Genomic DNA, 15,567 nt, shown 5'->3' on the forward strand with positions numbered 1-15,567 from the left:
GAAAACCCGTAGAAAATGGGTTCACTGTCCATAGCTGATGAAACATAACAATACAGAAACACATGCACCATAAAGTGTGATGATGCTATTCATAGCCCAATGTTGTGTTTTCACACATATTGCCTTTGAGAGGTTTCTCTTGAAACTATTCTGCAGTGAAAGATCTTTCCATGCCCAAGTGAACATGAATAAGTTAAATATAATAGTACATGTCTGTGGTGTGTTTGGTATCCTGTTAATTAGCATACCATGCTATCTTAATTTACTGTAATCATGTCATAGCTGTATATTTGTAATATTAAAAGTTTTCTCTTATTTTTCTTAATACAAGTGGTACCCTATGAGTTGTAATACATAGTTGCTTGGGATGCAAGAAATAACAGCCAAATCTGCCCAGATCACACCATATCACCACAAAACAAAAAAGAAAAGATATATTGTATAGGATTATTTAGTTTATATTATGCAACTAGCAAACGCACCCATCCTTTGGACGGTTTAAGTTGCTTTGGTGGTATTTTATGAGTAGCACAGCAATCTATGTTTCTGATTAACCTAGGAAAGGATAACCAAATTGAAGGCTGGTTATTGTGGAGGTCGTTGCACTTCAATGATCAGAAAACATATAAGTTTGCAAGCGATGCAAAGTAGTGCTTCTGAAATGTTTTGGGAGTATATTACGGACAATGACTACAAAATAAGTTGTTTTACATGAAAGCGAAATTTCTTGTCAGCAACAACCACATAAATGGTATAAGGAAATTGAAGGAAGATGTTGAAACTTCCCCTCTGTGAGTTTATTTTATTCAACAGCAAAGGGAGCAATTTTTTTGGAAAGAAGTATGATTGGTACATTAAAAAATGGCAATATAATACCTACTTGAAAAAGTAGAGTTAAAGGAAAGTATTTGCTACCTGCTTACAGTGTACGACCACTCTGAAATTGACTTCAAGTAATGAAAAATGAAGACATGAAGAGTTTGACTTCAGTTCACGAATACTACTTTGAATTTTTAGCAGTTTGCAGACAAATAATAAATTTTAAAAATGTGAAAACAACTAAAAAATATTCTGTAATGCAAATATACGATCATATAGATTAAGAAAGTTTGGAAAACTGTCAAAACAAATAAATAGACAAGATCCTTTTACTTTTATAATATTCTCTAACCAAAACACTTAATCATAAAATATATACCAATACACTTATAAGCATATGCTTAGGATATAAAGGGAAGAGAAGCACCACAGAAATGGTAAATGGTTTACGGCATAAATGAAATTACTTCAAACTTGCTTAACTAATATTTGGGATGCCTCATCTCTACTAAGTATCAAAGAAATGTGTTAAATAAAATTAATTTTGTGGATCTGATCAAAGACTTTACAATTAAAAAAAGTAGAAAACTTTTCAAATAGGCACAAATGTGGCTGTGTGGTAAGAAGCTTGCTTCACAGCCACATAGTTCCAGGTTCAGTCCCACTGTGTGGCACCTTGGGCAAGTGTCTTCTACCATAACCTTGGCCAACCAAACCTTGTAAGTGGATTTGGTAGACGGAAACTGAAAGAAGCCCATCGTATGTATATGTGTGTGAGTGTGTGTGTATGTGTATGTTTGTGTGTCTGTTTATCCCAATCACCATCACTTCACAACCGATGTTGGTGTGTTTACATCTCTGTAACTTAGCGATTCGGCAAAAGAGACCGATAGAATAAGTACTAGGCTTACAAAGAATAAGTCCTGGGGTCAATTTGTTTGACCAGAGGCGGTGATCCAGCATGGCCACAGTCAAATGACTGAAGCAAGTAAAAGAGTAAAAGAGTAAATATAAATTAAGCAGAAGTATACAAAAATAAATATAATTTCCCATCTTACTGTTAGTTTTATTTCATTTTGAAATCTTTTAAGTGCTTAGGGTCTTGATAGTACTGAAATTATATATATATATATATATATATATATATAAATACGCACACACACACACACACAGATATATATATTAAATAAAGAGGTAATCATAGCTGGAAGTTTTTAATCATAAGGATTAATCAATTAGTCAGGCATTGTACTAAGTATCAGCAATGAGTTGAGCCTTACATTGAAAAACCTCTATTTTAAATGTTAATGACAAATTGTGGTGGCACTTGAGTAGCATAGAAAGAGTGTAACAGAAAGGAATTGCAGTGCACTAAAACCCTTTTGGCTTCTGAATAGTTTAGTGATACTGGATATTTTGTCATTCTCTCTGTATTATTGCTGTTGCTATTGTTACATGTGTGTATGTGTGTGTGTCTGTGTATGTGTGTATGTTTGTGTATGAGTGTGTGTGTGTGTGTGTGTACACATACTGGCTCACACTCATACAAGCACACACACACACACACATGTAAGTCACATATTTTCTATGAACATACAATTTAAATTCACTGCGAAAAGCAAACAAAACATTTCTAGTTTGTTAGAGCTTCATCAGGGAAACAATACTCAACTTCTGTCCAAAGAGAGATTACTAACCTATAGCTATTTATATAAACTTGAACAGAGCTGGCTTAGTTTAATTTACATAGTAGTACATGCACTTATGAAATGAATGAATTAATTTGGCTCTCGCATGATGCAATTGCTCTGAATATAGATTAAAAGAAAAAGTGATTTGCAGTGTAGGGTACACACAGTGATATCTGTAATGTACTAATCTTAATGTGATAAGGAGTTAGGTTTTCTGATTTTGATGAAGATGTATCAAAGCTAGAAACTAGTTACATTATCTCCTTTTCTGTTCATAGGGAGTTAAAATCTGTGGTGTAACCCTGGGCCTATGAGGTGAGGTTGGTCATTTTTGTGTTGACTCAGACTTCAGACTTTGCTGAAAAGGTCAACTCAAAATAATTAATAAATCTTATTCCACTAAATCTTTAGAATACCACCATCAGCAAATGTTTTCTATAAATTCATCAACAACTCTAAATAATACATATAGACACACATACTTGACCGTTTGACTAAGATCAAAGTGTAGTATATGTATGTATGTATGTATGCATGTATGTATGTATGCATGTATGTATGTATGCATGCATGTATGTATGTATATACATGTGTGTGTGTGTGTATAGTGAAGGTGCATAACTCAGTAGTTAGAGCATTGGGCTGACAATCATGAGGTAGTGAGTTCAATTCCTATACCAGGCTGTGTTTTGTGTTCTTGAGCAAGGCACTTTATTTCATGTTACTCCAGTTCACTCAGCTGTAGAAATGAGTTGTGTTGTCATTGGTGCCCAGCTGTATCAGCCTTTGCATTTCTCTTGGATAACATCAGCAGCATAGAGAAGGGAGGCTAGTGTGCATGGGTGACAGCTAGTCTTCCATAAACAACCTTTCCCAGATTTGTACCTCAAGCAGTAACTTTCTAGGTGCAATCTCATGGCGATTCATGCCTAAAAGGAGTCTTTACCCTTTATATATATACATACATACATACATATATATATATATATATATACACACACACATGAAAATGAGATGACAAAGGCATAAACATTTATCTTATGAACTTTATTAGCCCACAGCTGTTTCTACTATAAAATGCAGTGGATTCATAGTAGAGTGCTTGGTAACACCTTGTAGCTTCATCAGAGCCTTGTATGTGTGTATATATATATATATCAGTGGCGTGCAGTCTCAGCCATGCAAGCTATGCACCGCATGTCTTGTTATATAATCGGAAAATTAGATAAAATAGTTACTTTCTTGCAAAAAATAATCCGTCCAGTTTTCGAAATATTCTTTCTCCCCTTCCCCTCTCTCAGTGACTAGTAAAAGCTTCGAGAATCCAGCATATAGACACTCCCTAACTCCCTATCTATGTTAGTTTGTCCTTCCTTCCTTCTTCTCTCTCTCTCTCTCTCTTAGTGACCTGTCAAAAGATATGCTAGGACCGATCTCCCCTTCCCCTCTCTCAGTGACTAGTAAAAGCTTTGAGAAGGGTATGCAATGAGAATCTAGCATATAGACACTCCCTAACTCCCTATCTATGTTAGTTTGTCCTTCCTTCCCCCCCTCTCTCTCTCTTAGTGATCTGTCAAAAGATATGCTAAGACCCATAGCATATATATTTTGTACCCTTTCCTCTCTCTGTCAGTGATTCCACAAATTTATCATAGGAAGTAATGCTTTCTGATAATAGCATGGCCCCCACCTCTCTATCTCTTTGTTAGTTGGTTCTGACCGGAACTAGAGCAGTTCTCAAGAACTGCTATAATTAGCCATAATTCTTGGAACAGCCTGGCGGTAAGTTTGAATCTTTTATCCAAAACATCTGTTTGCACTATTATATTTTTGGAGTGTTCTGAAAACAAAAATATTTAATTTGACTAACGTCATTTTCCGGGGTTTTTAAAAAAAAATTTACTTACAATATACGCAGATGCTTACACGTGTGTTACTTTTTTCCAAATGAGTGAAATGTGTGTTATAAACGATATTTTGAGAAATAGTTTTTCGAAAAGAGACTTCGATGGAAAACAATTAATTATAAACGGTGGGTGACCAAAGAATTTGTATATTTAATCAGTAAATATGACAAAAAAAATGGAAAGTCATCTAGATACAGCTTCTATCTTCACTGGTCTGTCAAACCAGTGATTTCTTATTTTTGTTAGAAGTATTCAGTGACATTTTTTCTTTTACTGACGTCTTATTTAATATCCAGAGTAAAAGTCATGACATAGTGTATTGTAAAGAGCAAATAGATAAAACTAGAACTGTACTCGAAAACAAACTTGATAATTTTTCAATCTTTTATGATATATTAGGGGAAAAATATGGAGTCGATGCAGGAATCGGAATTCAGAGATCCAAAAATATATCTATTGAGCCTCAACGACATTATTAGAATGCATTGTAACAAAATTATCAGTACAGTAGTTGACCAAATAAAAGCACGATATTCATCCTTAGAAGAGTTTAAATTCATGGAACTTTTGAATTTCAACAAAGTTGATGAATATTGCAAACGATTTCCTGTGGACTCTATACATTCTTTAAAAATCACTTATGGCAGATTTTTTGATGTAATTCGATTACAAAGTGAGCTCAATGTGACGTATTCAATGAAAGATTTAAAAAAGCGAAGTTAAGTCATTTAATGAGTTACATTTACAGCAGTGACCTTGTTGAAGCTATGCCAGAACTCTTCAATCTGTGCAAGTTGATTTTGACAATTCCGTCTACCACTGCTTCTGTAGAGCGATCCTTTTCTGCATTAAGTAGAATCAAAACATACCAAAGAAATGCGACAGGAGAAAGAAGACTGTCTGGGTTAGCACTAATGTCAATTGAAAAAGATTTATTACAACAATTGATGAAAAGAGAAGATTTCTATGAAAATGTGATAGATATATTTGCCCAGGAAGATCGAAGAATTGAATTAATTTATAAATGAGGTAAATAACATTTTAGAACCTTAAAAAAAAAATTAATATATTAAAGGGCATATATTACAGGTTTTGGTTAGTGTTTGTTATAATGTAAGGTTCGACCATCTTACATCAGTATTGTTTGGCAGCAGAAATGGTTCGACTTCTTCGTCACACCTAACCTACATAGGTTTTCCTTTCTGTGCTGCTGGGTGTAGTCTATTTATGGCCATAAATGTCTTGTTTCAATCTCAGAGATGTTGACTTCTGCCACAACAGTTTTGGGGGGCTTTTTATAATGTTGAATTTTCACTGTCTTTCATTGTGTGTGTATTCATGTATATGAGTGTATTTTCAATGTGTGTGCGTGAGACGTAGTCTTTTAATATACGGAGTTCAGTAAGTCTCAGAACAGTCTGCTTGAGTATCGATAATTTTCCCAGAATTGACAAGTAGCATGATAAAACACCTGACTTGTCTTCCAGGGCATAACGATCTTAAAGCATGGCCATATAATGTAACTAAATGTGTTCTCTTAATTAAATCATTTCAATTTGATTCAGCTCAACCAATAGGTATAGGGGCTAATGCAGAATCGCACCCCTTTGAAAAACGAATTTTGTGAAAATTTTTTTTCTGATTCCTACCTTTAACAGAGATTCCGAATATGCAAAAATATTAACAGAATCCAATTTCATCCTTATTACATTTCACTTATGATATTTAGACTTTTTAAGGGAGTGAGGATGGGAAAGTACTGACGTTTCGAAGAGAGAGAAAAATACAAACAATACACTTATTTCAGGCTCATCTTTACAGAGCCATTTTTTATTCCCTGCTTATTCTAGGTCATACGGGGGTGATTGCATATTCAGAATCTCCCCTATGTAAATTGTAGGAATACGAAAATTTATTTACTGAAAAATTGCCGGGGGGGGGGGGGGGGAGAAATTCATTGCATGCCCAACCCCAGAAGTCACCGCACGCCACTGATATATATATATATATATATATACATGTATATATATATGAATGAACATATTATATATGCACACACACACACACATATATAAATGCCTAAAATTCCAATAGCTAGAAAAAAAGGCATAAAACACACTATTATATTCTTGTAACAGCCACTTTACCAAACAGTTTCATACCAGGAGTGGAGATAACCTGGCAATCATCAGAAAAGACTGCAAATAATAGTACGATGTGGGTTCTTTGCTACTGGAAGCCTTTGTTACATCCAGTCTGCTGGCTTTACAGCTGTGCACGCACACTCATGCATGCATACTCATGTATGTTTGTGTATGTTTCTGTGTTAATAATGTGTTCTTTTAAATATTTCTTAAGTGATTTAGTGAAATTATTGAAGCTGGTACCAGTCAAAGTTAAAAACCATTTTTATTTATAAAAAAAGAGTGAAAAAGAACAGGAGGCAGAACGAGAGAGAGAGAGAGGTGGGGGGAGAGTGTAAAAGAGAAAATAGACATTCACCTACCGGCAAGAATGTTTTCATAGTTCACTGTTACATAATTATCTCGGTCTGTACGACTTTGTTCATGCCAAAGACCAACAGAATGCAGCAACTCATGCATAATGGTGCCTTTGTAGAAGCAATCTGCTTCCAAAGAAAGGGTCTGACCTCCACCAGTCTTGCCAACAGAAGAAAAACAGCTGGAAGTAAAGAAATGGGAGTATGTATGTATGTTTGTATGTCATTTTTCAGTTTATTTCAAGATTTCTTGCCAATAGAGAAAGAACCGGTTTCTAACCTAGATCATTGGAATTTCAACATCAACAACAGGGTATTTTTGTTTGTGTGTATGTATGTATGTATGTATGTATGTGCAGATTTTTATGTTTTATGTATGTATTCTCATGCATATAGTTGCATATCTAGACAAGCTCATATATATTTTATTGATAAACTTCTGGTAAGTTTTACAGATTTTTGCAGTTCTTCAAATTAGCTTTCTCCTTTCTGGTTTTGAGAAGCTTAATTTCTCAAGATTGGTATTTAGGCAATGTGATACATATCCCAGGGCCCCAATAACTACAGGTATAAACCTGAACTTGTAATCTGGATAGAGTAACTGCACATTTCTCAATAGTTCAGTGTAGGTGTTCTCTTTTTCACTGATCTTCAGCTTCATGTTAACATCTGCTGGGCAGCTAATTTCCACAACTGTGCACAGTTTTTCTTCTCTATCCCATATGTATGCATGTATGTATGTATGTATGTATGCATGAATGCATGTATGTATGCATTTATGTATGTATGTATGTATGTATGTATGTGTATGTATGTATTTATGTATCAATTATTTGAAGTCTCCTTGTTAGGAAAGAGCTGGTTTTTAACATAGAAAACTCCATAGTTGGCATGTAAATAAAACAATGTCACATTTTGAACTTGAGAAAAGTCTTGCATAATTTTACCATTCCACTAATAGATTGTGTTTGTAATGTACATATTAGGTAGTTGATTTCTTTTTCTGGAAACCTTAGTTTTTCCAGATTGTCACTTAAGCACTTATTAACATAACCAAGTGCATCATTTATTATTATTGGTATAAATGTAAATCTGTGATTTGGGTATAGAAGCTGGATGTCCATAGTTATCCTCTTACTCTTTGATTTTCAAAGAGAAATTTGCATCAGTAGGGTAGATCATACAGACTATTTTGTCTATCCTAAATAATGATAATCTGGTTTGCTATGTTTGCACTTGGTGGAGGTTTTGATGAGAATGTTCCACTATTGTTCCTTGTGTTGATGTTTATGTATATATTCAATAACAGAGGCTCTTTATATTTATTCTAGTCTTCTTTTGATTTGGATGGCATTGTATATTATTTCAGTGACATCATTTCTCATTGGCAGATATTAATTTGACATATTTTTAGTAGCTGCTGATCTTCAACAGAAATGTGACATAATCAACATTTTCTGTTCCCAAGAAACCCCAAGAGCTTCACTGTATCTTTCACTTATTAGGCATGTAGAAATATTTTGCTCTTGGATGGCAAATACAGTTTTGAAAATACAGTTTCTGAAGTGTGATATGATGTAGTGGTCAGGAGTCAAAGAAAGGCTGCACTTCATGTTGATTTTACTGTCATCTTCAAGTCTTCAGGAAATATACCCACACATAATCTCTTTTTGGTATTCTGAGTGTTTACATCCAGGTCTTCTTTGTGGTTATATAGGAGGTTGTCAGGAAGAAAGTGCTTGCTGAGGAGTTCATTACTGACTTGTGGGATGTTATTCTCTTTGCTTTTCTGCACTAAATTTTGCATTTAAATTTGCTATTGCTGTTTAGCAGGTGCTGTCTGAGAGAGACTATATGACATTTGAAGGTAGCTTGCATTGATCTCAAGCTTCCACCTTCTGCATCTCTTCTTAGGTAGAGACTTTTGATATTACTGTTTCTGTGGAAGTTTCCGGTTGATGTCAAGATTTTGAGGGTTTTAGTGTCTATGGGGTGGATTTCTTCTACAGACCTGTCAAGTATTCCAAGTGCTGGAATCAGTACTCATACTGAAAATGCATTGTGGGATATTGTCATGTTGTAAGAGGAGAGTTCCAACTGCCATATTTTTCTAAGTCTGGTGAAATATTCTCAGGTCACTCTATCTTTAATCACAGATCCATCATATGATATGTTTTCATCAATGTCTAGACATTTGTAGCATTTTTTGTGCAGATCTGAAGAGATAAATTTTGGGTTTGGGGACTGATTTTCCCCATTCAACAATCAAATACGCACTTTTCTTTTGACCAAATTCTATTCTTATGTTAGTTGAAAGTGTGATTAAATCCATCTGTTTTGGAGCATTGTAAATATTTTTAATATAAGTCTTCAGATCATCCATAAAGAAAATATGGGTTGGTAGCTCTAGTAGTTGGAAACCCTAGCATGTATCCATTGGATTTTTATAACACAACATATTCAATACCAAAGATAAATAGAATTACAGAAATTCTATCTCCTTGGAATATTTCCTTCAAAATGTTTATAACATCAGGGATGATTGTTCTGTTCTCACTTATAAGTGTGATGATTATTGCCCAAGTCTTTGTGATGGCAGTATCTAATGTAGCAGAGGTACTTTTGCCAAATGCAGAGATTTCAGCTGCCATGAATGGAGAATTGAGTTGAACACTTTCCTATAATCAAGCCATACTGTCACAAACTTTCTTACTTTGCTCATCAGAGCTTTGCTTATCAGAAGTTGTTTGACACATCCCCACACTCCCTTCTTTTAACCTGCCAGTTCATCAATCACAATGGTGTTGCTGGGCTCACAAAGATCCTGGAGGATATGTTTGAGACATCTTGTGCAAAGCTTGTACATGGTGTTTAGGCAAGCAATGGGTCCATGATTTTCTACCTATTTAGTGGTTTCATTCATAGCTACAAGTGTCATCCAATTTGGTATACCAATCAAACCTTCCATAGTTGTTTTGATTATACGCTCTAAATGCTTTCTGGAGAAAGTCAGCTTCTTGTATCAGAATACAACTATTAGGTATCTTCCAAATGCCTTCCCATTATGCAGTTTGCTTTCAGTTAGGTTGAAAGTTTCAGGGTTGATTGTGTGAATTTAGATATAATGCATCCTGGTTGAAATCTTACTGTTCATTCCAGATATTAGACAAGAATCATTCAAAATCTTCTTGAGAAAGGGCTTGTCTCCCTGTATAGTGCCTGTAGATTGGAAGCAAACATATATGTATGTACTCATTACTCTTTTACTTGTTTCAGTCATTTGACTGTGGCCATGCTGGAGCACCGTCTTTAGTCGAGCAAATCGACCCCAGGACTTATTCTTTGTAAGCCTAGTACTTATTCTATCGGTCTCCTTTGTCGAACCGCTAAGTTACAGGGACGTAAACACACCAGCATTGGTTGTCAAGCGATGTTGGGGGGAAAAACACAGACACATAAACACACATATATATATATACATTGGGCTGCTTTCAGTTTCCGTCTACCAAATCCGCTCACAAGGCTTTGGTCAGCCCGAGGTTATAGTAGAAGACACATGCCCAAGGTGCCACACAGTGGGACTGAACCCAGAACCATGTGGGTGGTAAGTAAGCTACTTACCACAGAGTCACTCCTGCTATCGGTCACTTTTGCCAAACCGCTAAGTTACGGAGATGTAAACACACCAGCATCGGTTGTCAAACAATGTTGAGGGGGACAAACACAGACACACAAACATATACACATACATACATATATAAATAAAAGTATGAGTTAAGGAACTACCTTGGCATAAAGTGAGAGAGAAGTATATAGTGGTATTATGTTAGTATTCTTTTACTTGTTTCAGTCATTTGACTGAGGCCATGCTGGAGCACCACCTTTAGTCGAACAAATCGACCCCAGGACTTATTCTTTGAAAGCCTAGTGCTTATTCTATCGGTCACTTTTGCAGAACTGCTAATTTACGGGGATGTAAACACACCACCATCAGTTTCAAGCGATGTTGGGGGGACAAGCACAGACACACAAACATATACACACACGTATACATATATACGACGGGCTTCTTTCAGTTTCTATCAACCAAATCCACTCACAAGGCTTTGGTCGGCCCAAGGCTATAGTAGAAGACGCATGCCCAAGGTGCCACACAGTGGGACTGAACCCAGAACCATGTGGTTTGTAAGCAAGCTACTTACCACACAGCCACTCCTATGCCTAATGTATGTATGTTTGTATGTCATTATTTAGTTTATTTCAAGATTTTTTGCTCATAGAGAAAGAACTGATTTCTAACCTAGATCCAAGGCTCCTTTATTGGAATTTCAACATCAACAACAGAGTATTTTTGTTTGTATGTATGTATGTATGAATGTATGTATGTATGTGCAGATTTTTATGTTTTATGTATGTATTATCATGCATATAGTTGCATATCTAGACATGCTCATATATATTTAAATGATAAACTTCTGGAAAGTTTTACAGATTTTTACAGTTCCAGTGATGGATTGGATCTGTATTCTTTGAATTAGCTTTCCCCTTTCTGGTTTTGAGAAGCTTAATTTTTCAAGATTGATATTTAGGCAGTGTGTTACATATCCCTGGGCCTCAATAATTATAAGTATAAACTTGAACTTGTAATCTGGATAGAGTAACTGCAGATTTCTCAATAGTTCAGCATAGGTGTTCTCTTTTTCACTGATCTTCAGCTTCATGTTAACATCTGCTTGGCAGCTAATTTCCACAACTGTGCACAGTTTTTCTTCTCTATCCCAAATCATTATATCAGGTCTGTCGTGCTTATATTTTATTGAGGTTTTAACTGGTATATTCCACCAGTATTTCTTTTTATGAGTGGCCTATGGCTTATACCATATTGTGTGTTCTTATTTCTTTGTCCTCGGGATTATCCTTCTGATGGATTTCATTATAGAGTGTCCTACATACATACAAACAAACAAACAAACAAAAATACCCTGTTGTTGATGTTGAAATTCCAATGTCTCATTGGTAGATAATACCATGTTGACATTTTCAGACAACTGCTTATGATGTGCATGATATTTTTACTGTGAACTCCACAAAGTCTGCATCAGTTGTCACATAGAGATGCTTTTCCTGCATCTCTATCCCTTTTGTGCATCAGGTACTTAGTTGATATTTCCTGTTCCTGGATTGCAAATGCATACCTTTCAAAGTGGGAGGTAGTAATCTGGCTCTTAGTCCATAATAAACTGCTCTGACGATCGATATTACTATCATCACAGAGCTTTCTACTGACATATCCATGCATAATCTTCTGCTCATACAGGCTCATCTTTTCATCTGATGATACAGTGCAGCTGAGTCATGCGACTTCTTTGGGCATGTATTCTAGGTTATCAGACAAAAAGTGCCTTCCAAATCTTATGATGTTATCAGCCTCATATATGCAAACTTGGTCAAGGGATGCACTTCGACACTTGGTGGTTAGAAGATGTTGCCAAAGGGATATGATGTGACATTCAAAGGCATTTTGGATTAATATTAACCTCTGCTGCCTTGTTTTCGTTTTAGATACAGGTGGTCTATGTCACTGTTTATGTGGAAATTATGTGTGCTTGTTAGTATTTTTCGGGTTTTCACATGAATGGCTCGAATCTCATCAAGTATCCAATCAAGCAGACCAAATGTTGGTATGAAACACATTGAGGGCCACTGTTTTATTGAATTCAGAGAGTTCTGAGGTTCAACTTTTCTTTATTTGGCTATAATATTCTTTAGTGACACGTGTTTTGTTACAGGTGCCATTGTAAGATATATTTTCATCCGCCCCTACATACCTGTAACATTGTTCATCAGATGCAGGGGAAACAGTCAAATCATTGATGGAGATGTTTCTAGTCTGGTTTCTAGTTTTCCTCCTTTTCACAACCATATAACATTTATCCTGATCAAACTCCAACCCTACATCCTTTGAGAATGTTGTAACTAGGTCAAGGCTCTTTTTCATCTCATGCATATTCTTTGCATAAAGTTTCAAGTCGTCCACAAAGAATACGTGTGTAATTTTGTTATTTCTGTTTCCTTGTGAACCAATGAGATATCCTTCAGACTTCCTTAACATGAATGACAAGGGGTTTACAGAAAGTATAAACAACATCACAGAGAGGCTGTCTCCTTGGAATATGCCTTTGTGATACTGTATTCTATCGGTGATAATACAGCCACTCTTTGTGTTTAATTTCAAGATGGTGGCCCATGATTAAGTCAGGTCAGCTATGGTTTTAACTATTCTCACTGGAACTTTAGCAAGTTGAAGGGCTTTTAACATCTATGAGTGGGGAACAGAGTCAAAGGCTTTCTTGTAGTCTAACCACATTGAAACCAGGTTCCTCCTATGCTCTAGCACCTCTGACATCACAGTTTTATTGATTAACAATTGCTCAGCACACCCCAGACTCCCTTCTTCCCAGCTGCTTGTTCTGCTGTGAAGATGTTATTGGCTTCACAATGGTCCTGGAGGAAGAGGTTTAAACATGCTGTATATGTCTTATGCATTAAGTTCTGGCATGCAATTGGCTGGTAGTTTTTTTGCCATGTAGATGGTTCTGCATTTGGGGATAAATTTTGTCTCAGCCAGAGCTAACCAGTGTGGTATGCTATTGTTCCCATTGAAAGCTTGCTGGTACAGATTGATAAGATATGGTCAGTAGAATGTTAACTTCTTATACCAATATCCAACAATCAAGTTCTTCCAGCTGCTTTTCTGTCCCGGAGTTGTATGTCTTGGATGTCATGCAGGAGCAATAACTTTTTCGGATTTCTTCCAGCCACAGAGCATCCTGGTTAAATTCCTTCTCTTCACTTCAGATTTTCCTCTGGAAGGAGTCTATATTTTCTCATGAAGGAGCTTCCATGATGTTTACTCCTCCTCTCGTGTCTCTATACTGTTGTCTGGTTGTGGTTAAATTTTTTGTTTATTGTTTCTCTCTCGGTTATTCTCTTCTGATGTCGGAGTTTTTCACTGACAGATTTTAGCTCCTGCTTGAGAGTAATCAGTTTGCAAGTGAGTGTCCCCTTTTTGCTGTCTTCAAACATCATTTCTATCTCCTTTACTCTCTGTTGGTGGGACATATAGTGATTTGTTTGTTTGCACGCAATAAGCATCATTACATGACTGTTGGTTTTCCGTAAACCAGTTATCTTTTTCTCTGTCTTCAAAACCCATGATGGTACTTTCTTTGTTGTTTCGATTTTGCTCACTTTTTGAATGTCATTTATGTACTGCTTTGCAGTAGTAGCCAGAACATATAGGCAGGCGTTAATCTGCCAGTATGTGGGTTCACTGTTGTAAATACTCATCACGAATTTTGTTAACAGCTTTTAATACTGTATCTGGTGGCTTTTTACTTACTTTGGTAGAACATACCCATAGTACCCCAAGATAAAATTTCCTCTGTATTAACATCATAGGTTTTATTAGCGTCTTGTTCCTTTAACTGGTAATTAACATCATGATTTAGAGTCTTCCTCTACCCAGCCTCTTTTTTTTGGTAGTTACTCTATATCCAATTTACTACTCCTAATGTCTTCTCTCCCTGAGGAAAAGGGATACATATGACAATATTTATGACCATACTTTGCCATGAGCTGTCAACTCACTCTTGTTCTTCATTCTAAACAGACATAGTCCACTAGTCTTAGATTTAGTAGTTGATAAAATGACAAATAAGTTAGACATGAACCACAATCCTTTACAAGCTATGACTCCAGTGGGCTTCATGCCATTCTTGACTGTCCGTTAGCAGAACAGTCCACAACTCTTCTACTTTACAGCAGATATGTAGATGACATTAATATCATAGTTAGGACCAACTCAAGTGACGGTCGTGTAGAAACCTAAAGGAACGTAATGGAGAGCATCCTGCAAATAGCTAACTCTATCCACCAAAGTATCAAGGTAACTGTAGATTACCCAACTAAACACCCCAACAATAGGCTCCCTGTACTTGATACTGAACTTTGGTTAGAGACTGTGAACAATAGAGTGCAGCTCCTCCACTCATATTATATGAAACCCATAGCTTCAAAATATGTTGTTCCCAAGAACTCAGCTTTGTCACACAACATGAAAATTAACATACTGATACCAGACATAGGATAATGAACAACATCTTCCCACTATGCGAACCCTATGAAACGAAAAAACATATACAGAACTTCATGCACCGCATGCAGTTCTCTGGATATGATCAGAAAGATAGGGTTGGAGTATACAGGGGAGCTAGAAAGAGGTTAGATAATATTATACGTAATGATACCAGTGGTAACTGCCCTAGATATAGAAACAAAGAATGGAATAGGATACAAAGAATTTGTGACAAAGCCAACAGGGCGAACACGTGGTATAAAACCGACAGATATCAAGGAGTGATGTTTGTAGAGGCCACAGCCCATAGAGAACTAGCGCGTAGGTTTAGAAAAGCTCTGAAGGAGTCCAAACTCAACATTAAGATTGTTGAAAAGCCAGGGAACCCCATCAGATCACAACTATGTAGGACGTACCCCTTTGAGAATACCATATGTACCAATCATAACTGCATGGTATGTAGGATTAGCCCTGGCATTAACTGCAGAAATAGAAATGTAGTTTACAGCATAA

At 36.1% G+C, this 15,567-nt stretch overlaps 1 protein-coding gene across 1 annotated transcript in view; it reads right to left on the bottom strand.

Moving 5' to 3' along the window:
- LOC106867426 (zinc metalloproteinase nas-4) overlaps positions 1-15,567 on the bottom strand; it is a 55,507-nt gene that overhangs the window by 23,606 nt on the left and 16,334 nt on the right. Inside the window, exon 4 of the mRNA XM_089356707.1 lies at positions 6,924-7,099. Coding sequence (XP_089212833.1) covers positions 6,924-7,099 — 176 coding nt within the window. The remainder of the gene's footprint in view (positions 1-6,923; positions 7,100-15,567) is intronic.

The sequence above is a fragment of the Octopus bimaculoides genome, chromosome 8 (assembly GCF_046866305.1).
Source record: "Octopus bimaculoides isolate indiv1 chromosome 8, ASM4686630v1, whole genome shotgun sequence".
In the NCBI taxonomy this organism is placed as follows: domain Eukaryota; kingdom Metazoa; phylum Mollusca; class Cephalopoda; order Octopoda; family Octopodidae; genus Octopus; species Octopus bimaculoides.